The sequence below is a fragment of the Phaeoacremonium minimum genome (assembly GCF_000392275.1).
Source record: "Phaeoacremonium minimum UCRPA7 unplaced genomic scaffold PA7_03_scaffold_3, whole genome shotgun sequence".
Lineage (NCBI taxonomy): Eukaryota > Fungi > Ascomycota > Sordariomycetes > Togniniales > Togniniaceae > Phaeoacremonium > Phaeoacremonium minimum.
The window spans coordinates 20,204-46,468 of NW_006920910.1; the positions used below are offsets into that span (position 1 = coordinate 20,204).

The window sequence follows — 26,265 nt, forward strand, 5'->3', positions numbered from 1 at the left end:
TGTTCGTATTTGATGATACCACGAGTACGGTTCTGGCGTCTGGAAGGGTAAAATGGTGGCAGTCACATATCATAGACGAAAAACATCTGGCCTTCGATAGCCATTACTATCTAAGCGGCTGATGGAACTGGGGATGTTCCATTGACAGTCGGGTGTCTCGCTGTGCTACTAGTACACATGCTTCTCCAAGCATACATTACATCAAGCTGTTCGCTTTATATAGCACAATACTGGTCACCTTTTCCATTGCGCCTGAAGAAAGCTCTCGGTCAGTAGGCTCATAAGTCCTTACCTCTGACCTTACCAGGGTTATTTTAATGCCCTCGAAGCTATGGCAAATCCTCTTCCGTGTCCTCCATGCATAATAATAAAATACAAGTGAAAGGTTACCTGTCCTACCCCATATTGCGTGCGGTGGCATAGATAATTAAGAATAACTCCAGAGCGAAGGAGCTAGAAGTTCGCCCATCTTGGGCTGAGTGGTCCTGTTTTGGATGGCGTAGGTCGGGCTTTGTAACATTTTACCTTGCCAGCTGGCAGATATCCCTGGTTTGGGTCGCAAATTTTGTCATTTCTGCTTACCCTCGAAGACGAAGGGGAAAGAAGAAGACGTAAAGGCGAGATATGAGAGATAAGATAATGGCTGAGGATACCCACCACGAGACAAGCATTGTCTCGTTAGTATCGGCGGATCTTTCGGTGTTCTTCGTAACCAGGGCCGCCCTCGAATGGTCGTTTGCGGGAGTCATCATCTCGGCGACCGTAGTCTCTGTCGCGATACCCACCATTCTGTCGGGCGCCGATGGGCTCTGCATTGCTGCCGGAACCTGAGCGGTCGCTGCCACGGTAGCCGCCGCCGCCGCCGCCGGATCTGTCTTCAAATGAGCCGCCTCCACGACGATCATACCCACCGCTTGAGAAGTCTCTGCGATCGGATCGACCACCGTAGCCGCCTCTGTCACCTCTATCACCTCTATCGCCGCCACCAAAGCCTGGCCCACCTGGCGCGTTAGGCGGAGGACCATTGAAGCCATTCTGCGAACCAAAGCCGCGATCACCGCGCGGCCCACCGAACCCGCCGCCTCTAGGACCGCGATCGAAGCCACCTCTGAAGCCACCGCCCTCTCGTCGAAACCCACCGCGACCCCCACGGAAGCCACCGTGAGGTGCGCCAAAACCGCCAGGTCCCGTAGGCCTAACGGGCATGGCTTTGGTGTATCCGCGACCTCCGAGTCCTCCGCCAAGACGCTGAGGCTTCCAGCCTTTGACGGTCCGACCACGTTCAACGTCGAGCTTGATGCGACGGCCCTTGATGCTGATTCCATCGAGTTGATCTATAGCAGCTAGTCACATGCGCGAACAAGCGCGCGTTTGTCAGTACAACCTTACCAATGTTTACCTTTGCGTTTACGATACGGGGAGAGAGGAAGGGTGAGACAGGCAAGCTTGAGGGCCTGTCTCAGGGAAAGTGGGCAGTCCCACTGGGCTATGATATGGGAAAAGCGGTGGCTAGTATTACCTCTCATGTCCTTCTCGCGTTCGTATACTATGAATGCATAACCTCGATGGGGTTTGCGCTTCTTGTTGCCCTTTTCATGCGCATGGGTGTCCTTGACGATTCGGATCTATAGACCATGTCAGCCCTGGTGAACTTAGTGGATCAAGGCATGTGTGGACATACACGCTCGATAGAGCCAATTCTGCCGAATTCTCGCTCGAGATCCTCCTCTGTTGCATCATAACTCAGTCGCGCTACGATCAAAGTCTTGAAGGCATCGCCACGAATATTTGGATCATCGTGAGGGTTGTCTGTACAATGGCCAATTAGCGACACAGTCTAGATGATAATTAGGGCCTGAGCGAGGCTCACAATCTTTCGGAATCTCGGTCAATAAGGCTTCGACCGCAGCCTTCTTCTCCTGCTTCTTGCGATCGCGAGCCTGCAGCCAGCTCTCAGTTGGAACATAGCCGTCGGCATCCTTGTATGCCGCAAGAGCCGGGAGGAAGTCGGCTACGCCTCCAACAGGCGCAGTTTTACGCTCCTCGGGCGGGTAGTCGGGAGGAGGCACCCATCTCAAGGGAGGGCGTGGCGCAAAGAGCGCCAGCAGATTAGGAGGGAGCTTGTCTGTCATCTTGACGATGATCTCAGATGCTCGAGGGCTTCTGGGTCAAGATGAGACGGTACCCTGACTCGTTGATAGGATGGCTTGATTGGATAGGTAAATATGAATGAAGAGAGGAGCTTCGAGAAAAAGCTGATCTGGGGTTGGCGTAGGTTGCGACGAGTGTTGCGCGACAGCAATCACGCTAATAACGGACGGCCCCACTTTGCACGTGCCCCCTTCTCTCGACAGTGAATTTCTCGAGCGAACGGATCTGCTGTAAACCCATTGAGATGTAGGATTCAGGATATGCAGCAGCCTTTGTCCTCCAAAAGGCCACAATGACCATCAAGGCGTTGAAGGACGTGGCCGTCGGCCGAGTAAGTCTAGCTCTTGATTGCGTCCATTGTCCTGACCGCTTAGCTGACAAAATCTAGAATGGTGTCGGCGCTTTCATTCTTCAATGCAAGAAGCTGGACTTCCACTACTGCGACTGGGCAGGAAGTTCAAAAGGAATGAAGTAAGAAGAAATGCATGACCGACAGACAATTGAATCAGACTGATTTATATCTCGTTAGTGGCTTTATCAAGTCCCTTCTTCCCGAGTTCGCGAAGAAGCATCCACAGATCGAATTTTCCGTCTCTCCCCGACCATCGAAACACCCGGTAATAGTTGGACACTACATCAACGGGCGCGAGAGGTCGATATGCGTCCGAAACCTAGAACCTTTACAGGTATTGAAGAAGGCAGAGCTTCTCCGGGATGCTAGCGGCGAGAAGAACAAGAAGCTCACGAAGCCGGTCTCGAGTATCAACGAGAGTGTGAGAGGTGTTTGGTCACCGTACCACGGCAATGGCATTACTGTATAAACAGGCGGCAGATGTTGTCGCACAGAGTTTCCATCAACAGGCGTTTATGTGAGGGTATCAGTCGACCGTCACGCCTAGAGAACGCGCCCCTGTACCATCAATCGGGCATGTGTTGTCCCTTGTATATCACGGCATAATCAATAGCATATAGGCTTTATACCACAATTGGGGATTTTCAGTGTCTCATGAGTTGAGATTGAAGCCAAATGACAGAGGCCTACATATTCCCAGGACTTTTTAGGGTATTGCTGTTTCCATTCCTCCGGGCCGACCCTGTCCCACACCTGCGAAATGCGTGACCAAACTCCCTTTTCTTACGTTCGTACCCTCCAACTTTCTCAACTTTGATTGATCTATTGTAGGCAGTTGATAATGTCGACGACTATTGCTAAAATCAGCACTTCGTTCCGGGTTTTAGGCGGCAGGAATATAAGACTTACAGGCAGGCTTCAAGCTAGCACCACCGACAAGGAATCCGTCAATATCCTCCTCCTTGGCCAGCTCCTTGCAGTTCTTCTCGTTGACACTGCCACCGTAGAGGATTCGTGTCTCGTCAGCAGCCTTCTGGCTGACTTGGTCCTTCAACCACGCGCGGATAGCAGCGTGGACCTCCTGTGCCTGCTCCTTGGTAGCAACCTTGCCGGTGCCAATGGCCCAGATGGGCTCGTAGGCGATGACAATGTTGGACCAGTCGGTGCCGATGCTGCTCTTGAGCGCCTCGAGCTGCTTTGTGATGACAGAGATGGTGCTTCCTGCCTCGCGCTCCTCCAGAGACTCGCCGCAGCACCAGATGACTCCAATACCGTGCTCGCTGGAGAACTTTGTCTTGGAAGACACGAGCTCGTCGCTCTCGCGGAGGATGGTTCGCCGCTCGGAGTGGCCGAGAATCGTCCAGGTGATGTTGCTATCTCTCAGCTGGGTAGGAGAAATCTCGCCGGTGTAGGCGCCCTCGGGCTTGTCGAAGACATTCTGGGCAGCAACCTCGATGCTCGGCTTCAAGTGCTCACGGACCAGAAGCAGGTAGAGGTGGGGAGGAGCAACGACAACCTCTAAACAAGCTGTTAGCGGGGTCTGAAGCCGGACATGGAATTGATGTCGAACATACCGACGTTAGGGTCCAAGGTAGCCTTGTTCAGGTTCTCAACGATGCCCTTGATGGACTCGATGGTCCCGTTCCTGTAGTGCAGCGCGATCCATCAGTCCAAGAAGCTCTCTACGAAGCTATGCGGGGTTTTCAATGCTATGGCGGGGCTCACATCTTGAAGTTTCCTCCCACGAAGAATTTTCGAGCCATGCTGGGCAATTGAGATATGGATTCCGGTTCAATATAAAATGGGTCTAGGGATTCTTTTAAGGCTTGAGACAAATGAATGCTCTTGAGGAAGGTATATCAGAGGTTCGTTGAGAGGTTCGTGAAAGTAAGTGTTTATTGTCGAAGCTGGCAAAGGCCTTACCGAGACAATTCGGCTCTTGCTCGCCAGAACCCGGGCGTGACGTGGGGTGGGGCACACAGCAGCGTCCACTGTTCGTTGCCGGGATATCGGGCATCCCTACGCCCTCAACAGCAGTGGAACGAGCACTGAGCGCCAGTACCATAGTAAATCCCTCGCCTAATTCTCGGCACTGCAAACAACTAATGCTGCACCTGGCACGTTGATCTCTCCACTGTAACATTGACACTTGCACTCGACAATCCCGTGCTTTCCCACGTGCAGTGCGAGCAAGACGGGACTGTCCATCACCAGCGAGCTTCTATGGAAGGTGTCCAGGGTCCTTTCCGATAACGAACGATATGTTTGCTTGCATCTGTCCTCTACAGCCACAGGACTCCCATTTGCTAGGCCATTTCGTGCTCATCCGCCAGTTCCGCATCCAGCATATTGCAGCCTGGCTGGCAATGGCCCTGATGGCTGCCCGTTTCCTGGCCTAGGCAGCTTGCTGCATGCCGGCCATCCCCAGGCTGTTTTCCCACATCCGCAGTGCCCAATCTAGGCTCGCCTCGAAGGAGCATTGGCTGTGGTTGAACCACGTTCATCCAATTCGAGGCCCGTCCCGCGGGTGCTGCAGTACGGCCCCGCCCGGATCTTCACCATTGGGCATTAACGACAATATCTAAATGGATGAACACTCAAACGAGCTGCTGCAATGCAGCTTCAATTGTACGGGGTAGAGGGGGACAGGAGGCCTTCCCCACGCTTTTCAACCTGTATAAGAAGGCAGGTCGACAGTCACGACATGGCACTTGGTGTACAGACCTATTTCTCTCGACTATCCAGTCAAAAAAATTGCCATTGCTTTTATCCGATCAGGAATACACGACTGAAACAATAAGATTCATCCTTCAACAACGAAGAGGAGATCTGTTTGCCTTCATCAACAAAACAGGAGACCAAGGGTATATTCGACAACATCCATCTCACAGCAGGCCTTGCCATAGTTGTCCCATTCCACGAAACGCCACGTAAACACATGATGACAACCTTGAGGAAGACCCGTCAACGCAGATCCTACTAACTACATGGAACATGGATACAACAAAAACAGTTCATGGGAAACATCAGTCGTCATAGTACCTCCTGCGTGGTGCAAATGGATTGGAAGGCGAGAGTTCTCGACTTCGCATATAATCCTGCGCTCGCCGTGCTTGTTCTCTTTCCAAGAACAGTGAGTCCTCCTCTTCCATTCTGAAGCGTGCATCGGCTGCACGGCGACGACGTAAGTCTTCGCGGCGGATCTCGTCAATCTCATGTGGGTATAGCACCTCGACAGAGCGTCTGGGATCATTGAGATTTAGTGTTGCAAAACGACCATCGAAGTCGTCGAGCTGGCGGTCGACTTCACTCGTCGTGACGTGTCGTACCACGGTGGGTCGAGCTTGGAGGATAGCAGGCCGCGGCGCCACCCGGGGCTCATATCTTGCCGCCGCTTCGAGTTCTCGCCAGTCCTCCTCTCTCTGGGCAGCCCTGCCTTCTTCAAAAGCATTCAGCTTCATGCGTTCAAGGCTTTCATGAGGCAAAGCGGGAGGCATGATTCTCGGAGGCTGAGGTGGTTCGGGAGCACGAGGGCTGCCACCAATGACATATATGGGCCCTCTAGCATCATTCTCGTGGATGCTATGGCGGCGCGTTGGCCCGTTGTGGATACCAAAGTGCTTTGGGCCTTCCTCAATGTACCTGCGAGATCTACGGCGCCGTTCGTACGAGTCGCCAGAAGATCGCGAAGGTTCTGTGAAGGCCGTTGAGCCTTCAGATCTCGATTCGTCATCCGACCAGTCAGATGAACGATCAGAACTTGCCGAGCCACCTCCATGATAACGAGGATCCCGCCTATCATGACGATGTCCCTGACGCTCATTCGGGTGATGTACGGGGATCACGCGTGGTCCCTGTTGCTGTTGTTGGTGGTGCTGCTGAGCATGTTGCTGTTGCTGCTGTTGCTGAGCATGTTGCTGAGCAGCCATCTGCTGTTGCATGAACATGGCTCTCTGCTGCGCCGCTTGAGCTTGCTGCTGAGCGACCATCTGCATCTCACGCATCAACTGCTGCGCGTTGATAGTCGGAAGTGGCGCACGTTTGTAGTACGCAGTGATGGAGACGCGTTGGTATTTCTTTTTACTATCCTTGGTTTTGGTCTTTTTCCCGGAACTTTCCTTTTTCACCTTTTTCTCAAGAAAGGGTTTCAATTGGTGGTCTATCTGGACCAAGGTGTATTCGAACCGGTCATCATTGTCGTTCATTGAAAGTTCTTGGAGGGCTTTCTCCAACTGTCTCTGTTGCGCCGGTACAAGGCCCTTCTTCTTATCGGCCAAAGACTTGGTGTTCTTATTGAGACTCTGGATTTCCCGAAAAGCGACTTTCTTGGAGATATCTGTTACCCGGGTCCTTAAACAGTTCTCCCAGGTGGCCTTGACCTTATCGCCATCCGAGTCATAGCCATCCTCAGTGAGGACCTTTTCGAATCGATAAACGAAGTACTCCGTCAAGTCGTCTCGATAATCGGCCTCGGTTCGTCTCTCTCGCCGGATATCTGAGATCTCTACCAATGGTCGTTGCCTTACCTGGGGCGGGACCTGATGCATTGCTGGTGGCGGTGGGCCTTGGTGGCCTTGGGGGCCATGATGACCTTGAGGCCCTGGCATCATAGGATGTTGAGGCGGAGGCGGCGGCACACCTCCTCCACCACCTCCTCCTTGCGGGTTGACCTGTTGTCGAACCCCTGGTGGTGGAGGTGGAGGAGGGGGCATGTTGCCTCTTCCTCCAGCAGCAGGTCGACCCTGCTGAGGTTGGCCCTGCCTAACAGTGTAGAAGTCGGCCATTGTTGAGAAGTCAAATGACCTCTAGCAAGGTGCGAGTTCGATACTGAGCTTGTCAAGGCAGACGACAGTCCGCAGAAAGAAGTTGGGCGTTGTGCAGTTGTCCAAGACAAAGAAGAGGGGCGTATTGTGTCAATATTAATACGACAACAGGACCGACAGAGGACGCCAGCTATAAGAGGGTGTGTGAAGCCTCGAGTTGTCTTGGAAAGAGGGTGTTGAGTTAAGTGAGGCGGCAAAGGAGGTGCGGGAAGATATAAGGGTGCGGGGTATGGACTTCGTTTTGGCTTGAGGTGTTGCTGCTGAAGAAGGGCAGACTGTCTATCAAGTCGATCTAAGCCACCGTCTTCCAGGGGCTTGGCTGTCTGGCGACTCTATGTGTGTCGTGTCCACGATCAGTACGGAGCCAGCAACACTTGAGAGATCATCTAGGCGACTCTCTCCGAAACACTGACAAGAAGAGTAAGTCAGAGATCGAAATGGAATTTCAACACGGGCAGGGCTGCCGATATTCAGCATCTTATCAGGGAATGCTGTTCAGTCACTGTCCCATAGGCAGACACGTACAAGAAGGGCCGCCCCGCTTCTCCTCGGTGTGCTACTACGAACAACGAAGATGGGCTTTCGTACACCTTTCTTCTTCTGCCGTGTGGGCGGACTGAGTCGACCCGAGCGGTCCGAGTAGTGATTGGCTCAAGACTCAGCCCAGCAACATCCAGAATCACAGTCTAGGAGCTGTTAGCTGACCACAACGTTCTCGTCTAGGTCCATCAATCCATGTTGCCGGTTACATGCAGAAAAAGGTGGGTAAAGAGGCTAGGCAGATAGAGACAAATGGCCCCCAAAAAGGTGAGCAAAGAGTATCATACCCCGCTATTCTATCAATAATTGCAACTTTGTCACAAGTCGCTTACACGGTGCGATTTGCGAGCTGTACAGTTTGCAGTTGTGTAAGTGAAAACCAGAAGTCTGGTGTTTCGTGGTCGAATTTAGGAAGTTATTAGTGTTAAGTAGACATTTAACAGCTGAACCGCGGTGTCATCACGACCAACCTCATAAACCTGAGGTATTGTCTGGTTCGCCAAATAAAGGCAACTGACTTGGCTGCCTTCCCACGGCACAGCCGGGCAACCTCATGCGCGATGTGGTCAAGGCCTGCCCAGGTGCCTCAAACAAGCAGAACACACCTTCTGCATGCTGCAGCCTTGGGATTGGACTGTTTTCGGCTAATTTGCTAGTCGCCCTGCACTGCTAATCAAGTGACTGCAGTCCATCGACACTCCAGAAATCGTTTTGGTCTCATTCGTGGGAGGCCTGCAATGATGCAGCTAGTTGCGCCATACAGAACTCATGGACGCTGATCCTGGGCTCGTAGGTGCCCTTCTTTCTATCACATCCTATGGCAATGAAGCTTGACCGCTTCTCCGCCCGAGTTACATTCAAAGCAACTTGGCTAAAATAACCTCCTTCTTCTCTTGCTTGGCAAATTTGCCATGCGGCTCTGCTCTCTCAGAATCGCCGCTTTGTCAGAAGCCTACTTACGTTGTGTCATCAAATGCAGTCTCCTAAAGGTTATCTTGAGCAAATAGTATCTTTCGCCAAAGAAAGAACCTTGCCCGACTGACTGAACATCTGCCGTTTCAGGTGGTATAGACCTTCGGTCTTCAGTTCTCAGATATCAGTGTCAGATATCAGTATCGACACACCCGGGCAGTGTCCGTTGGTGTGGTGGCTGTGCGCAGACAGGTTCCATTGCAGAGCCTCAGTATCTCCACAACTAACCTAAAGAGACTCTGCCATGCAGATACATGAACTCCTCTAGATTAATCGGGAAGAAATCACTAGTGGTGTGCGCGATACCCTTTTCCGAGGCTGCGCCGCGAATTGATCAATGCACCCGGCAATGAAAATTGATTCTGGATGATAGAAGGACACGGGGTTGCCGTACAGTGTTCTCCGTGACAGAGGCGATCGATAGCCTTGACAACTAACACGACGTGGCCCTCCCACACACTTACGCCCTGGTTTCCAGCATGTGCCTGGCAAGGCAGGCTGTGTCACCACACTCGACTAGGACGACGACGCAACCTTTTCACGGCCTCCGAATCATCCAGAAATCTTGACGATCGTCGTTCTGTCTTGGTGTCTATCCTGGCGTGTTTCTGGCAAGCAGCGCGATACGATCGGCAACGCACATCATATCGCCTGTCATGCGCGTCAATCTCGGCGTGCGTTGGCACGATCGACTGCCTTTTGCTTTCCTCCAGCCCAAAATGGAGGAATGAAATCCGCAACCAATCAAACCTTGCGCTTCTCGTTTGCAAGTTTCGTGCAGTCGCCCGGCTGCCTCGTGTGGTTAACGCTATGAGCGGCAACCTGCATCTCGTAGGCATCTCTCTTAGCAATCCCTGACAACCGATATACCGAGATTCAGACTGCACGGCTCCGATGAATGCGCTCTCTAATAGATGCAATGCCGCGTGTGAGACAAAACATGCGTCGACAGTTCGAGAACGACGCCAGCAATGCCACATAGACATAATTCGCTTCGGCGACGGGGCCCACTGCCGAGCTGTCAGGAGATCTTTGCATCTCAGGCTATGCACCGCGGTTAGAATGCCTCAAATGCCGTGCAATGTTGCTGTCATGGTCATATCTCTCCTGGGTTGTCCCTGGCACCAGGTACGACCGGTAGATGCTGCCGCACGCACACAAGGACGGCGTCCAGCGGTGGTACCCAATGTAATACAACGGCGCACAAAGCCCAACAACACGAGTAGGTAAGGCGTCAATACACATCGAAACGCCTAGAGAAGCCGACGCCGTGCCTTGTCGTAGTTTCTTGTGGAGGCTATCTTCGCGATGGCTGATGGCGGAGCTGAGCTCCACTGCTTTGCTGTCTACCTGTATAACGTTTCTCACCTCTCGGTAAACAAGCGTGTCCAAACCAGTGTCATCTTCCCGTCCCGCGGCGCCGGATAGGAGGCCCCAGAGAGACGGACTCCTGCGGAACATCGGAGCTTGTTTTCCATATTTCCCGGGTAGGTGGCTTGTACATGGCGTAGCTGCCTAGATGTCTCAGGTGAAGGCTGAGACACCCATATGCCTAGAGCCTTGTGGTCGGAATATGATGAGGCCTTCTAGAATCTCCGAGAATATACGCAATTGGGATTTCGAGGCTGCCCGTGGGTATTTTGCTGATGAATCGTGCGAAGATCTTTGTCAAAGAGCTATATTCCTGGCCAGCGGGCCCAGATCAAGACCCCTAAAGTGTTATGGTTTTTGAAATGGGAAGATTGCTTCAGCGAGGAGTTCCGTTGCTGACTGAGACAGGAGAGTCTTCAGGCCAGTCTGCTCATGGTGCGTCTTGCTTTGAATTATTGTCATCCGGCCTTCATCATCATTTTCCACCTGGGAATATGACTAGCTTTGGGCTCTGTTTACTACCCTCATGAAGTCATCGACAATCTCTTCCCATGTCACAAATCATTTCGTCTGTATTTTTTCTATTTTGGTTTCCGCCATAGGCAACCCATGAAAAGGCACTCTGCTAGGGGTTTCCTTTCTTTCTTCTCCTCTAGATGATTTGATTGCACGTCTACAGCTTCCTTCCTCGAACCTTTATCTCAGAACATCATTCGACGCCATGGCGTAATTCCAAGTATTCCCGGTTTCATGTCAGAACCTGTTGTCAATTTAACGACATGCCTATTTCAATCAATGCTTGGAGTAATTTCATACCAGCCGAGTCGGTTTGAGTGCTCCAGTCACAAGATCTCCTATCTCGTATAGAGAAAGAGTTTTACAAGCACACGTCGGGGACAGCATCACTACACATGGACATGTAGCAGACTCATAATACACATTAATCATTAGAGAGTTCGATGATAAATGAGCACAGATCATCCGCTTGTTCCCATGTGGCTCATGTCGGTTGATGACAGGTGCGGCCATGACCAGGTCAGCTAGGATGGGCCACTCTTGACTACATAATTCCCTTCATGTCTCTTATCAGCTCATTAACCTTTTTTTTGCTCATTCACACTTCATTATGCGCCTCTCATAGCATCGATTAAGCTCAGTCCCGCTCGTCCCTCAGATGAAAGTCCTGACAACATTGACCGACGTACAGGTCGGATTGTACGGGGTGCCCGCGGTGACCCACGCAAGTGCATGGTAATAGTAGCCGCCGAAATAGTTCCAGCATGCCAGCCAGTTGTATAGAGGGAAGTTTGAGGTGGTGTTGGGGTACACGCCCGGCTCGAAAGTGCTCTCGTCATAATAAGAGCTTGTGAACATATGGTTCTCGCCGTCGAAGCCGACGTACTGACCGCCTCCTCCAAGTCCGAAAGCGGGAATGGCAACATTGCTGCCTGGGTTGTAGTTGAAGGTCATGCCAGAGCTCACGTTTGTGGGCACGCCGTCGATGTTGACAAGCAGGTTCCAAACGAGAGGACCAGTGGGATACTCCTCAACATTGTTGTAATCAGATTCGTTCAGGAAGTAAGTGCTGGCTGTGCCACCGCCCGATGTGGTCAAGCAAAGCTCCTCGATACCTGCGCCTGCATGGCAGGAGTAAAGGTATACTCCATCAACGCTTGCGTCTGAGGATTCGAGCTTGAGAGTAAAGGGTGCTGATGTATTGTAATCCTGTGCCATAACGGCGGATGCGCCGAGGGCCAGCAGAGAGAGGACGTGTGACTTCATGACTGGAGATCGCCTGAAGTAAAGAAGTAGGTATAACTAGTCAAGAGCAAGCTTGAGTCGTCTCAGTCAAATGCTTAAGAGGAGACAGTTGATGAGGAAGGCGATGCAGCGTAGGTCCATTCCCAGAGGCAGGAAGGGATGGTGACTTTATATAGAAATGAAGAGACGATCTCCCGGCCGTCGACCTTATTACATGTACTATGACTCGGAAATAGGCATGGAGGGAGCCGCTGGAGATCATCGTGGCGATCTTGCCAAAGCTAGCACGAGCCCGCCTGAAAGCCAAATAGTGTGGGGAAACCGCCGTAGACGGGGGAACCAGCACCCCGGGCGACAAGCTGCGAGCCAAAATCTGACCTCACCTCACTTCAGCTGTATAGGCAGGCTAGATTAGGTTCGTGTTGTGTACCGGACATATCAGTGTATTGGATCTCGGATCACGACGCTGCAGTGCGAGCTCGTTCCTGCACGAGGAGTGCTTAACGTGATGAACGGCTGGCAGGTGCGGAGTGACGGGATACCACCCGCCGTTTACGCTCTACATGAAGGTCATGGCAGATCCAGATCAAGGGATTAGAAAACGCTCATCGTGAGGTGTAAAAGTGACCCGATGAGAGCAAATGTGCTCAGAAAGTGCTCGTATCTGCATGTGATATACATCAGCGCGTAATGGACAAAGAGCACTACCCCAGAGCCATGCTATGCTACAGTGAGTGAGCTGTGCGCCGTGGAGCTCCGCGAAGTTGGGGGCTGTTGCTACATCATTGTAAAATAAAAGACCTAGGCTCGCAGATTGACCGCCTGTTTTGGGCAGTTGAGCCTTCATAGTTCAACATGTCGTAGAGACGAGGCCAATGGGTGTAGAGTGGTCGGGCCGGGAGGGTGCTTTTTCTCGTATTCACATCATGCGGACAGGTGAGCCCGTCGCTGTTTCTTTAGACTTCTCACCATCAAACCCTTGCTACAGGCCGAGTCAGTTAACTGGTTGGAGAAGGACTTCGCAGATCACCGCGCCAGTGGTGCAGGGTAAGTCGTTGGCCCGGCACATATATACCGAGCCTAACCAATGGGCCAATGGGCCAAAGCGCAATGCCCAATCATTAACCGGGACACTTACACGATGTCGAGACTGTCAATTGGCACCTCGACGTCATCTTCGTTGCCCTGGCATGTCGTGTTCTGTAGATGGCAGACGTTCGATGACATCTTGTCAAACATACCGGCAACATCGGCGAGAGCGGCCACATATTGGACACTTTGATGGCATACAGTTGGGGTCCACGACAGACTTGGCTGGTCCGACGGAGCACCGTCAAGATCTGAGGATTTTATGCGCCCGGTCCGATTGGACTCTGTCAGCCGACTGACGGAAGAACCGATATCTTAGAAACCTTCTTACAGAACCTCATCTAGCACGATGGACATGAGCGCTTTGAGGCGCAAAGCTTTGGACCATACGGCATCTGCCGGCCGCCTTACTAAAACTCAATCAGCTCATTGAGGAGATATTGTCATACATGCTGAGAGCCGCTTCACCTCCTCATCAACGATTTTTTTCAATTGCGCAAGAAAAGTCTGGACGTTCTCGTTTGATTCTAGGACCGCATACGAGGAGTTGCATCATTTCGTACAATGATCTCTCTTTTTACCCCTTTCACACACATTGCTCACATGTTACATGTCCATCAGTGGTACTTCTGTTCCATATAGGTTTCTCCTCGTTTCACTCTTCTCCTTTACGAAGTACCATGTATCCGGCTGCCTAACGTCGTCGGATTCTGTACGCTGCTTGCAAGCGCAGTATGATCTCCAACCATGGCTGTCCAGCAGCTCAATGATTCTCAGCAAAAGCAGTCTTGTTTTCACCGTGGCTTCTCCGTGTGCCCTCCATGGTGCATATTTGAACTTGAACTCGAACGAGTCAAGGTTCCATTCACCGCTTTGAAACACATCCATGCCCTGGAACATGTCTCGTAGGCTCTTCACCACGTCCGGTTCGTCGCCGATGAGTCGTAACCTCTTACTATGAGTGAGCCCCAGGACTAACCAGTCTACAGGCGGTGGGGTAGGAGAGCTTTCTCGTTGCTTCTGAAATATGAGACTGTCCTTGGTCCCAACCCGTATTGAATGTGACAGGGGCGTGACCAGTGCCCAGCCCCGTCTGTCCAAGAAGGCGAAGAGGTTCCGCAGCAGCATCCGCGAGCCAACTCCTTCCTGATCTCCTGACCAACCCCAAGGACATCCTTTGAGTTTGTACTCGTAGGATTCGCCGTACATCTTCTGCTCCTGGAGGCCTGGTGGCCATGATTGAATGATAATGCTCTCCGCTGCTGTATATATCTCCTCGGGGAATTGCAAAAATCGGATCTTGTCCCGCTTGTGCAGGGACATAATGGCGAATGCAGTCCCAGTTTGGGACGGCGAGGGCTGAAAGGTGGCAGCCATAGTCTGATTGGGGTCAACGGTGTAAGTGGCGCTATCTTTGGAACAATTTGCCTTGAGTGGACACTCAAATGACAAGTACAAGACAAAAACACTTGTGGAATCTCACTGTCGATATTCGTTTCTTCTTTCGCTTTTATGTGTTCAACAAGACAGCTCACTTGAATAAATTGTTCAAAGATGGAAGAGGTCACTAACACACCTGCGCTCTGGACAACTCTATATAGCAGCTCCAAACTTTCCTGGAGTCAGCCTCGCGGCACATTCGGGGCGCAACATATCGTGGCTTCACTCATCGTAGTGCCTTCAGCCTATGGTGGGAATTGCTGAAGACGTGCAAGCTCTTGATTCTTGGTGTTGCGCCATTAACCTATCAGGTCAAGTGGGCTGCGCCCCGATGCGCAAGAGTGCCTTCCTACCGTATTTCGTATCATTTCTCGATTAGCAGCATGTTGATTGGTCTATGTGTATTGATGAGCATTCGTGGCTTTTGACCACGCGAACTTGAGCCTCGTTCGAATGATTGCCCCCGGTGTCCGGAACAGGCGACCGAGGTGATCTCGAGTATTCTAAACTGTCACTTACTTCAATGTCTCGGGTACAATCAAGCGCATTAGATCTAGTAGGCATGTGATCGCCAGATCTTTCCCTTTATATTCTCTTATCATGGGCCATTGTGCTCAATACTCGTTGTTCATTACATATTATTGTACTTTGGCATGAAATCGGCTCAACGTGAACCGCAACCAGCTTGAGGGTTCCTGCCGTTCCTCTGACTTATCTGTAGCTCAATAAGAAATGCAATCTCTCTAACAGACTGGGTAAGAAGCTATCGTGCCCAAGTCTTCCGGAATCAGATTCTTCGATACGGCAACTTACTTCTGTTAGTTATACTTTTATCGACATATGGGGAAAGTACTCACGCTTATAATCCCAACGTGCATCGCCAAGTTCAGTTTTCCATGACCAGAAAATCCAGCCATTGGTGGCCTTTTCGTAGGACTTGATTTGAGCCGCAAACCAACTCTTGTAGAAGTCAGGATCGTTGTCGACGCTCCAATCCGCCGTTCTTTCAACTTCATCTGCCACACTCAAACTGAACTCGCCAACAATGGTTGGATTTTCGCCTTCAGCTTGGCGGTTGTCATTGCAAGACGTTTTGATGTAGTCCTCTTTCGACACGGTCAGCTGGTCCTTTGGCACCCACTTGAGGTATCTGTGGTCATCAAAAGCAGCCCAGTAGTGGGGATTAATGTCTTCAACCGGATTACCGGCTCCCCACAGAGAGTTCATGAACTGGATATGGAGTGATTCGTTTTCGGTGATACCAAGCATGTGTTCTTTCTCTCGGATAGCCTACTTTCTGATTAGCAAACCAGCCCCAGCTTCCGAGAGGGGTTCCGACTTACGGCAAAAGCCTTCTCATAGAAATATGATCGAAGAGTTGCTGGTGCCGCGCCCCATTGTAGGGGCTCGTTGAGCACTTCGAGCATGAAAACATGGTCGAAGTCACCGCTATATGTGTATATCATCTCCGTGATCCATTCGAGAAACTCAATACCGCGATCGTACTGATATTGTTGGTAGAATCCGGCTGGGTTAGCATTCTACTAAACGTTAGAATGATAAAAGTGCTGCAACGTTATATGTATTGCACATACTTGTCCTGTGAAAGCGTTGCTGGTGGCTTGTGCTCCTGGAGCTCCGTGAAGTCTTGTAGCTGTTAGTTGATTCTGAACATACAACTTCTTGGCCTCTACTTACACCAGAACCACAAATATTTGTCTACTCTTGGCCCATGATGCAACTTTTCTCAGGTACTCAAATCCGCCCTAGGGAGATTAGCAGATGGACTATACATCTTGACGATCTCTCAACTTACTCTTGGAAAATGTTCCGAATCGGTGTAGACTAGCTTCTCATACATCCAGTATCCAATGGGAATACGGACTGTATTGATGCCATAAGAAACCATCTCGTCAAAGTCCGCCTCAGTGATGAAAGTTGACCAATGTTTCTGGAAGGCAGCATCGCCTGCCTCTTGGCCGAGTACCATCATGCAGTCGAACTCGGAAGCCTTTCCACCGCAACCCATCTTGCCCCAAGTATCTCCTACCATCCACGGCTCGATGATAAAGAGTGAACCGAGGTTCACACCACGGATTTTACTAGGCGTCATCCATCGCTTGCCGTTTCTATTTGCGTATCGAAGAGAGAGTGAATAATCGCCGTTCTCGAGGCTGCGCTCGGTCGGAAGCCATGCATGCACGAGAGATGCAAGAGTCGCTAAAGCGAACAATGCACCTCGAGAGAGCATTGTAATGGAAAAGGAGACAGGAGGGCCTTGACTATCCTACACACCCTACAAAACGACAACAATAATGAATGAATGGATAAGTGAATAAAGATTGATCCTAACAACACTACCAGACCGACTGAATGGAATGAAGAAACTTTTCTGATGACATAAACGAAGACATAGAGAGTTGAAATGGCTAACGATCGACACTTATGGCCTTTGGCTTACTCTAAGATGTTGGAGTCATGGCGATTCCCCTGCAGGTAGTTCATGTGCTTGATGCTTGATCCAGCCTTTACTAAGGCATCTCGATTTAGTAACAACCTTACTGTGCAGCACACGCATCCAGGGCTCGGTCCTGGAAAGGAAATTATTGATTTCGAGGACCAATGATAGGCAGCCTTCCGTACAACACAACCCTTGCCAACGCGGCCGCTGGAGGCTGGAACACAGAGCCCAATAAGGGGCTGCGGCCGCCGTAATGTCCACTGCGCGAAAGTAAGTTTAACTCCATTGTGCGGTAGCATTATGGTATCAAAGCGCAGGGCTGCGGACTTCCGTGAAAGATAGAGAGCTCTGAGCCGCTGTCCTAATGAAGAAGCATCTGACGTGAGATAGTTAAGGCCTGCTTTTGGCTGGCTCTTGCCCCCATCGCAGTATCAGCCGCACCGTGTTGTTGTGACGCCCTGTAGTTGCCAGAGACCTATTGCCCGTCTGGGAATATCTTCTTTTGTCGCTTATACGCCACTCGTGGTTTGCCAACGTATGCCACTCAGGGGCTGTCGCATATAATTTTGTGAGGCCCCTGAACATGTCAGAGAATACCGAAAACGTCATTGATTTGAACTATTTGATATGCTTCAAATGCGCGATGTCCTTTAGATACAATAGGCAAATACCTTTCTCAATCACTGGTCTATCAGCTCCAACAATGATGGTCGGAGAGGGCTGCGCTCCAGAGAACCTGGCAAGGATACCCCAAACGGCAGCCGACCCCTGCCGGTGTGCATTGCCTGTTGATCGTGGCCTCAGGGCGCTTGAAAGGCACAGGTTCACGTTCTGGGAGGAGATGATATAGTGAAGTAGTCTGCAATTAAAGATGATGCCGACATTCAACAAAGTCATATAAGATCTTCACCGTGTTGATAGATCGAGCGTTCTCACCTAGCTAGCGAGGCTTATCACATTCCAGTAACTCCATCTGATTTCCCGCAAAATAAGCTATCATTACTGAAAAGCCGCTTTTTGATATGGTGATTTTGCAATTGCTATGTTGAAAAATCAGAGTGGATGAATGGATGCGCATGGGCAAGCCAAAACCAAAGTCGAGACGGCTGTGCCTTCGAGGAATGACTTTTCGAAGTCCATAAACAAGCAAACTCCTATGCCTTTGAACGAGTTTGAAATATTCGGGTCATCTGATGTCCAGTGGCCATTTGGACAAGGGGTGAGGCGAGGCGAGACGAGGGCGCAGGTGTTCTCCAACTCAGCTCGGGTACCTTAGCCATTGTTGGAGACGGCTGGCTGTTCATCAACTGAGCTCTGGCGAGTATGGTCATAAGTTGCTACACCTTGAATATCACCTTCGTAAATAACACTCAACTGTTAGCTAGCCGGCATAAAGCACATGACATTGGGCCTTCATGTAGTCTACAGATCTGTAAAGTATGGGCTTTGATTAACTTCAACAGTGTCTCTTGTGAAAGACAACCCTTAGATTGGCGCCTACGTCATCGGATTGAAAGAGGGTGGGTGGAAGCTGCATGCTTATCTCTCTTTCTATCTACCAAGGTGATGCCATTGAGTTTTGATTAAGGCACAGTTGCTATCGTCTATCAGCACACATCATGTAAGGTAGGATGACATGACCTTTAATTACAGACATGCGCTATCGGACAAGACTGGAGGTGAGCTTATCAGCAAAGAGGATTTGAGTTGTGCCGTCTGTTAGCGCTACTTTCCGACGATGGAGCATCCACTCCCTCGGAGCTGCAACCAACCAGCCACCACAAATTGCTCCCAACCTTGGAAATGTGGAGAACAGAGATTGAGTGATGCACTGAAAGCGCCGCCGCCGGCTGGCTGGTTCTGGGTGCACCACCCGCTGTAGTTAATCAAGGAATAAGCTAAATCGCTTGCGTCGAGGTCCAGATCTCCTCCACACCATCTCGCACCGCACACACAAATGAAAGAGCTCTTCCCCCACATCACACACACCTCATCTTACCTCACACACAAAACCGCCCTTCTCGACGATAGCTCCTGTGCCTGCTCCTGGATGTGACCGCATGTCCCGGTCTCTGCTGCGATCGGCTTGTATGGAACCCTGCTACGGCTCAGCCGCATTCCCAGGGCCACCGTGAGTGCAGCGGCACCCGTCCAGGCAGCGCAATTGCCTGTTAATTGGGCCCGGGGTTCTGTGCGCCGGCATCGCTTGCTACCTACCTGACGCAGCCATGGATGACGCGACGAGGCTCATCTCGGAGCTGCAGGCAAAGCTCACCGAGCTTGACAGCAAGGTCGCCGCCTACCGTCAGGACATGGCCGCTGAGTTCACCAGATACTCGGACCAGCTGCTCAGGAACATTCCGGAAGAGGTCCTGCAGAAGGTCTCCCAGGCCGTGGCTGACTCAATGCCCAACTACCCTTCATTGAACCTTCCACACAAGTCCTCCACCACAAGCAGCCTCGACGAGCCTCGGTCGCCGACTCCAACAGACCTCCCCGGCTTGTGGCGCGGTCGCATCTCGCCTCCTCCAATTCTGCCTCATACCTCAGGGACTCCCAAGGAGGCTGTACGAAGCCCTCACGACCGCGAAAAAGAGTTCCACGGCCTATTTACTCCTCGCTATCTGCCGCTACTCGACGGTTCTGAACGTCCACTCCACTCACCTCCCACCTCACCACCGACGTCACCCCCTCCTGTGCCCGAGAAGGTCGAAGAGAAGGTGCAGCTCGAGATTGCGCAGACACTGGAGGTTAAACCAACTCCTGCGGAGGAAAACCCCAGACCTGCGCCCATCCGTTGTCCGACCGACGCCACCACTTCATCCATCGACTCGGTTGGAAGCGACACGAGCACCAAAATCCGCAAAAGCGCCCTGCGCCGCTCCTCTAGCGCCTCAAAACCACCTGACAGCCCACGGGATCCCCGCCGAGTGCGCTTCGAATTCCAGGGCGCTGAAGTTCTACCTACTTCCTCTCCACAGTCATCAGAGCCTGTTCCTCCAGAAATAGGCAGCGAAGAGGACGAGTCAGCATTTCCAGAAGAGTCGTTCCCCGAATCGTCAATAGGTGATATCGAAGGCGAAGAAGATCCACCTCCGAAGAAGGTCTCATCTTCTCAGGCTCTGCGCGCCTTATCAAGAAGTCCGCTGGACGCCGGTACTGTTTGGACCGTAGTGAATCCCGATCCTGACCCTGACCCAGAGAATTCCGCAAACTCAGAGGGGCAGGATAATACCAGATCTTCATCTGAGTTGAGCTCACCAGAGCAGACAAGCACAATGCCTCCCAAAGCGACAGCAGTCCAACCGAAGGTCCAACCTTCACGTGATGCTCAGGCATCTCAGGAGCTTGGCTCACGTCTCGGGGCTCTTGATATTAATAAAGACAAGGAGAAAGACGACGACGTATCTGACGACGATTCGTTGTTCATGTCCTCGAAGAAGAAGCAGAAGAAGGGCTCGATTTCACCTGGTCCTCAATCGCCCATCCCAACTGCTGCTACATCCACTCCGCTTGCTATTTCCAAGTCAAACAAGCCCAACTCGACTACACCTACAGCAACTCCCCCTTACCCATCTGTCAGAGCTCGAGATGACGAGGCAGATGATCTCTTTGACCTCGAGGTTGCGGACGATGATGAAGGTCTCAAGAAAGCAACCTCAGCTCAGACGTCACCAACGAAGCACCTTCCCGAGCCAGTTGAGGATGAGCCGGAGGAGCCTGCTCCCAAGCACAAAGGGTTCCCCGTTCCTCTCTACTCTTCTTCGCCCGCCATGGGTATACCCCAGCGACCAGTCGATGTCAACAAGCAGCCCCCTCGAGCTACTCCAGTCCCCTCTAGCTCCTACGTAGCTGGGTCCGTTGGATCTTTCAAGGGCCGGCCTCTGTACATGGGCTCGGTCAAGGATCCTAAGATTCTTGAGGAGGTCTTGGCGATGGGTGATGTGCCCAACTTCGTGGGAAGTGTTAATGGCCGAAGCGGAGTTGATGCCTCTAACCCTAAGAGCTACCGAGCCACACTGCAGAGTCCTGGACAAACCCCGACTCCAACCAGCTTCACCGAGCGCTACATCAAAGAGCGAGACGAGAAGGGCGGTTATGACACCGAGGAAGAGAAGCAGGCGCGAAATGACTACTTCTAGGTGCTCATCTGGTCGGAATACGCGTAACTTTTGTACGATTTAATGAATCGCATTGCGATCGAAACACGCTTATCTTGTCCGACTTTCGAGAACCTAGGTTTTCGTCATATGGATGCCTCCTCTCCGTTCAAGGGACTCCCCCTCTACAGAGCAGGCTCTCAAATTCATGGACAATACATGCGACATTCTGCATAGGGACTCAGGTTGCTTCGAATATATAGCATATGCGCTCGCCCCCTTGGCGGATAGGTTGCAATGTCACATAGACTGAGCAGAACAGATACCAAGCAAGATATCTTGGTCACTCTGGAATATGTCGGTTTAGATGTATACGAGGGTACAGGCATAGTGCATACAAACGCGATACCCAACAAATATAATAAAGAATCCGTCTTGTAGCCATGCGGTGCTATGTGATATGATCAATCATTTTTGCTCGCTACTATGTATACTATCTGATGCTGACTTGAACCACCTCATCCACTGCTTTTGCTTCGCTTTCTTGATCTGATCGTGCTGAATCATTAAGATCAATCATATTTCGATGACTACTTTGAACTTTCAATTTGATATATTGAAGGCATCCAGAAACATGCAGTAGGTAAAGACGATACTTCTTGCTTGGTAGCACCTTGTGAGTAGAACTTGGCCAGGCGTGGTCTATGGAGACCCCTGAAGTTGCTATCTTTAGGTAAGCCCAGCCTGTGGTGTGGTCCTCGACGAACGGGGATCGGCACTAGGGTTGAGTCACCAATTTCCAACCCAAGGAAGGGATGGGACAGGCGCCGGAAGGCCCCTATAACTCAGGCTCAGATCATGACTTGGGGCGGGCGGGGACTGGGTGGCGGGGCAGAGATTGATTGGAGCCTGGTCTACTGGCAGTGACGAGTTACCCGCCGCATCGGCACCAAGGACTATCTCCTCACAAGCACCTGCACCTGCACCCGCACCCGAATCTGAAGGGCGGGACAGCGTGCATTTTAGTCTCCTGAGACGCCGCCCATCTTTCCCTGACACAAGTCAAGAATAAGCCTTGCCTCCAGCTCGGCATCTCCATCATTACAACCTTCCATCCTTCCCTCCCTGGATTCATACTCGACTTGACCAGGAACTTCGCTCTTTTCCCCCTTGGATTTGGATTTGGACTGGTTGGCCCACGAGCAACAAGACGCTGTCCAGCAGGCCCTGCTTCTGCTCGAACAGCCGCACCTCCGTCAACGACGGCTTCCCACGAGTCTCAGGCGACTACCGCACGCCCAACGAAGTCAGACCTAGACCACCTGCGCCAGACCACCACACCTGGCGCCGTCCTCTTCGATTCACGATACTCTTTGCTAGCACAACCGCCGCCCGTTCCTCACTACGCGAATTACCCCACCTTGACCAATTCCACGTCGAGACCATCGGACAAGCAAGCCATGGACGGAAAGCGGCATTTGAGCTCCTTCCAGCAGCTGGAGAAGTTGGGAGAGGGAACGTACGCCACTGTAAGTCTTCCGAGATTGCCTCTCTAGTATACGCCAGGTCCTAACAGAACGGATTGCAGGTGTTCAAGGGCCGTAATAGGCAAACCGGTGAGCTCGTGGCCCTTAAGGAGATCCACCTCGACTCGGAGGAGGGCACGCCCAGCACGGCGATTCGCGAGATTTCGTTGATGAAGGAGCTGAAGCACGAGAACATTGTCGCCTTGCACGATGTCATCCACACCGAGAACAAACTTATGCTGGTGTTCGAGTACATGGATGGCGATCTTAAGAAGTACATGGACACCCAGGGCGACCGTGGCGCGCTCAAGCCCGGCCTCATCAAGTCCTTCATGTATCAGCTCCTCAAGGGCATCGATTTCTGCCACCAGAATAGAGTCCTGCACCGAGATCTGAAGCCCCAAAACCTGTTGATCAACAGCAAGGGCCAGCTGAAACTGGGAGATTTTGGACTGGCGCGCGCCTTCGGCATACCTGTTAATACCTTTTCCAACGAGGTGGTCACGCTGTGGTACAGAGCGCCCGATGTGCTGCTGGGAAGCAGGACCTACAACACCAGCATCGACATCTGGTCCGCCGGCTGCATCATGGCCGAGATGTACACGGGGCGCCCGCTGTTCCCCGGTACCACGAATGAGGACCAGATCATCCGTATCTTCAGAATCATGGGCACGCCGACGGAGCGTACCTGGCCCGGCATCACCCAATTCCCCGAATACAAGCCCACCTTCCAGATGTACGCCACGCAGGACCTTCGCCAGATCTTACCCCAGATTGACTCGACCGGTATCGACCTACTGCAGCGCATGTTGCAGCTCCGCCCTGAGCTGCGCATCAGCGCCCATGATGCCCTGCAGCACCCGTGGTTCGACGAGCTGATCATGCAGCAGCATCACCAGCAACAGCAGTCGCACGGCATCCCGGCCCAGTCCAGAGGCTACCCGCAGGCGGTGCCCGCGCAAGCAAGTTACGACAACTACTAGAAGTAATCTTTCGTCTTCTTTTGCTTTCACTTATGCATCGGGTTATTAGGTTGAGCCTCGGAGCATGGGTTTTGTTTCAGCCTGCTGTTACTTATTGGTGATTCGGAGGTCAGGTAGATATGGATGCTTTTCCAACTCTCAGGCTAGTACCATTTTTCTGCGTCGACATGATTTCGCTACATGGACCAGGGTTGTTGGTCAGGGGACGAGACGAGGATGAGAACGACGATATCCGGGATCAATCCAGACTTATTCACTATAGAAAAATAATACCACAAAAGCGCATGCTTCGGCGTTGTCTGAGTTCTCGATTGGAATACTAGAGGTCCTTTGGCCGTATGATCAGTATTGGGCAGCAGAGAATGGCGTGCTCGAACTTCCTTTTCTCTGTGCTACTCCAGGGGACAATCACAATCATCCATTCTACGGATCGTCATCTTTGAAAGTCATAATACCTGCTTGATCTTAGAAATATAGCATAACTCTCTGATGATGCATTTGAACTCTCTTGATGTGATTGGCTGTGGCGGTTTTAGAGTTTTACCGTTCCGTGATAAGAGTCTCGGACCGCTGTCTCCATTGTGGAGTTGAGGCGATAAGGCGACCACGACTCCACACTAAGCCTGTTCCTCCACCTCAAGTGACCTCCAGGCCACAGACGCGCGACTCTCAGGACGGTGGTGCCTGTCGCTCAACTTCATCATCGATTTTTATTTGTCTTAATATATCATAGGGATCTCCTGTGACAAGAGGTTGGGGAAACAGATTGTATTACTCCTCCCTTGCGGGATATGGCCACCATGGCGGACGGCAAAGGTGAGGCTGCTCAACTCTTGGAACGATATGCATCTTGAGGCTGATGATGGGATTGTTCAGATGACGAGGCAACGATCAAGGTTGCATCGAAGAAGAACGCAAAGGATAAGCCGAACGGGATCATCAAGTTGAAGAAGCCTGCCCCGAAACACTCTAAGCCGGGCAACTGGAAGGATGGCACTGTCATTGATAGTGAGTATATACTAGCTATCCGGAGCCGTCAACCTAGCTTGGATGGGCGGCCGGATGATCGTGAAGGATCTAAGATACCCTAACACCATGCAGATGACAAGAAGAAGCCCGCTCCGAGCCCTGCCGGCATCTCGGCCCCGTCCCCCGGCCCCGTCGTCAACCCACTCGACGACTCCGCGCGCGAGACCTTTGCGACCGGCCAGCCGCTCGAAGACAACCCGGATCTGCAGAGCTGCAAGCACTGCAAGAAGAGCATCTTGAAGACGGCGGCGAAGCATCACATCGCAGGCTGCCTGCGGATCAAGAAGGAGAAGGCCCAGCGCAAGAAGGAGGCACGCGAGGCGCGGGAGCGCGCGAGAGAGGCAGCGAAAGAGGAGGAGGCGCGCAAGAACGACGAGGACGGTGAGACGCGTGCGGACGATGACAGTGACGATGACAACGACGGCGAGAAGAAGGTGAATGGTGGGAAGACTACTAAGAAAGCGGCGGGCAAGAAGGCGGACACCGGTGACAAGAAGGGAACGAAGCGGAAGGCCGATGGTGAGCCAGACAAGGCGCCTAAGCCGAAAAAGAAGAAGGACGAACCTAAGCCCAAAGTCCCTAAACCCAAAGGTATACTAACTTTGTTTTGCAACAATCATCAACCTCCTGGCAAGCAAAAATGCTGATGGCGTTACATGTAGGACCGGTCGATGTTGAACGGCAATGTGGTGTCATTTTACCGAACGGACAGCCCTGCGCCAGGTCGCTCACTTGCAAGTCACATAGTATGGGCGCAAAGCGTGCAGTGGCAGGCAGATCCCTTCCGTACGATATGCTTCTCGCAGCCTACCAGAAGAAGAATCAGGCGAAGCAGCAGAGTGAGTTATAGCCGTACTAGTGTTTTCATTAATTGCATATCTTCTAACGCAATATCTAGAGGCGGCACTTGACGCCAATGCACCTCTCGAGGATGACGATGAGGCGAACGCGGGTCCGGTTGACTCAGACGAAGAGACAGCAGCTGTGATGTCAGCGTTGTCGAGATGGAACCCACAGCCCGTGATCCCACAGCCAGTTTTCACACCGATCAAACGGCAGTACCAACTTGCCAGGCTACACGAGCAATTGCAGACAGCAACCAATGGCGGGCGTGTCAACATCTTCAAAGTAGTTGGATACGGCGCTCAGCGCCTCCCAGACGGCCACCCGGGTACAGTTTTGGATACGGAAGATGCGCCGGGTGAGCCAGACCCGGCAGTCATGGGTATGATTTCTAGGCGATCGTCATCGAGCTTTAGCATGGGCGCGCCACAACGGCGACCGTCCGTCTCAAGCAGGGCTTAGGAGGCTAGGCACGGGGACAGGCGGTTACGATGATACGGATGGGGCTTGAACATGGGAAGACTGATGACACGATGGACATGTTAGACAACTGGATTTTCCCTCGTCCCCACCTTTTTGGACTCTCATTGCCACAATCTCTCAAGCACGACATGACGGAGAACATTTCATGCGGCACATCTGTGGCCGACAAGCGGGTTTCTCATTTTCTTTTTTTCTTTCATACCCCTCTAGGAGGCTATGGCATTGGGCGTTGGTCGGTCTTCTAGATGCCCTGATTTAAACATGGACGCAGGGGCGTTGGCAGGTATACTGGGCACCAGATGATAGGCCATGGAATTATTATTAGGGACAAAGGCATTCGA

The 26,265-nt window shown here is 51.9% G+C and overlaps 8 protein-coding genes across 8 annotated transcripts; 4 read left to right on the plus strand and 4 right to left on the minus strand.

Moving 5' to 3' along the window:
• Nucleotides 1–678: 678 nt before the first annotated feature.
• Nucleotides 679–2,132, minus strand: UCRPA7_9 (putative u1 small nuclear ribonucleo protein; the record flags this gene model as incomplete). Its single annotated transcript, XM_007912607.1, has 4 exons — nucleotides 679–1,334; nucleotides 1,400–1,625; nucleotides 1,682–1,809; nucleotides 1,871–2,132. 4 exons carry the CDS (start codon nucleotides 2,130–2,132, stop codon nucleotides 679–681), a joined length of 1,272 nt encoding a protein of 423 aa, XP_007910798.1.
• A 311-nt stretch (nucleotides 2,133–2,443) lies between these two features.
• On the plus strand, nucleotides 2,444–2,972 carry UCRPA7_10 (putative mitochondrial 54s ribosomal protein l51 protein; the record flags this gene model as incomplete). Its single annotated transcript, XM_007912608.1, has 3 exons — nucleotides 2,444–2,482; nucleotides 2,540–2,622; nucleotides 2,681–2,972. The coding sequence occupies 3 exons, from the start codon at nucleotides 2,444–2,446 to the stop codon at nucleotides 2,970–2,972; spliced, it is 414 nt and encodes a 137-aa protein (XP_007910799.1).
• A 414-nt stretch (nucleotides 2,973–3,386) lies between these two features.
• Nucleotides 3,387–4,266, minus strand: UCRPA7_11 (putative triosephosphate isomerase protein; the record flags this gene model as incomplete). Its single annotated transcript, XM_007912609.1, has 3 exons — nucleotides 3,387–4,021; nucleotides 4,078–4,148; nucleotides 4,229–4,266. The coding sequence occupies 3 exons, from the start codon at nucleotides 4,264–4,266 to the stop codon at nucleotides 3,387–3,389; spliced, it is 744 nt and encodes a 247-aa protein (XP_007910800.1).
• A 7,113-nt stretch (nucleotides 4,267–11,379) lies between these two features.
• On the minus strand, nucleotides 11,380–11,991 carry UCRPA7_12 (hypothetical protein; the record flags this gene model as incomplete). Its single annotated transcript, XM_007912610.1, has 1 exon — nucleotides 11,380–11,991. The coding sequence occupies one exon, from the start codon at nucleotides 11,989–11,991 to the stop codon at nucleotides 11,380–11,382; it is 612 nt and encodes a 203-aa protein (XP_007910801.1).
• A 3,330-nt stretch (nucleotides 11,992–15,321) lies between these two features.
• Nucleotides 15,322–16,612, minus strand: UCRPA7_13 (putative endo-beta- - protein; the record flags this gene model as incomplete). Its single annotated transcript, XM_007912611.1, has 5 exons — nucleotides 15,322–15,789; nucleotides 15,843–16,040; nucleotides 16,095–16,146; nucleotides 16,198–16,265; nucleotides 16,316–16,612. 5 exons carry the CDS (start codon nucleotides 16,610–16,612, stop codon nucleotides 15,322–15,324), a joined length of 1,083 nt encoding a protein of 360 aa, XP_007910802.1.
• A 2,576-nt stretch (nucleotides 16,613–19,188) lies between these two features.
• UCRPA7_14 (hypothetical protein) lies at nucleotides 19,189–21,102 on the plus strand (the record flags this gene model as incomplete). Its single annotated transcript, XM_007912612.1, has 1 exon — nucleotides 19,189–21,102. The coding sequence occupies one exon, from the start codon at nucleotides 19,189–19,191 to the stop codon at nucleotides 21,100–21,102; it is 1,914 nt and encodes a 637-aa protein (XP_007910803.1).
• Nucleotides 21,103–22,520: 1,418 nt separating this feature from the next.
• On the plus strand, nucleotides 22,521–23,569 carry UCRPA7_15 (putative negative regulator of the pho system protein; the record flags this gene model as incomplete). The annotated part of the gene is made up of 2 exons (XM_007912613.1): nucleotides 22,521–22,589; nucleotides 22,649–23,569. The coding sequence occupies 2 exons, from the start codon at nucleotides 22,521–22,523 to the stop codon at nucleotides 23,567–23,569; spliced, it is 990 nt and encodes a 329-aa protein (XP_007910804.1).
• A 791-nt stretch (nucleotides 23,570–24,360) lies between these two features.
• UCRPA7_16 (putative saga complex component protein) lies at nucleotides 24,361–25,448 on the plus strand (the record flags this gene model as incomplete). Its single annotated transcript, XM_007912614.1, has 4 exons — nucleotides 24,361–24,385; nucleotides 24,446–24,577; nucleotides 24,671–25,189; nucleotides 25,261–25,448. The coding sequence occupies 4 exons, from the start codon at nucleotides 24,361–24,363 to the stop codon at nucleotides 25,446–25,448; spliced, it is 864 nt and encodes a 287-aa protein (XP_007910805.1).
• Between the last annotated feature and the right edge of the window lie 817 nt (nucleotides 25,449–26,265).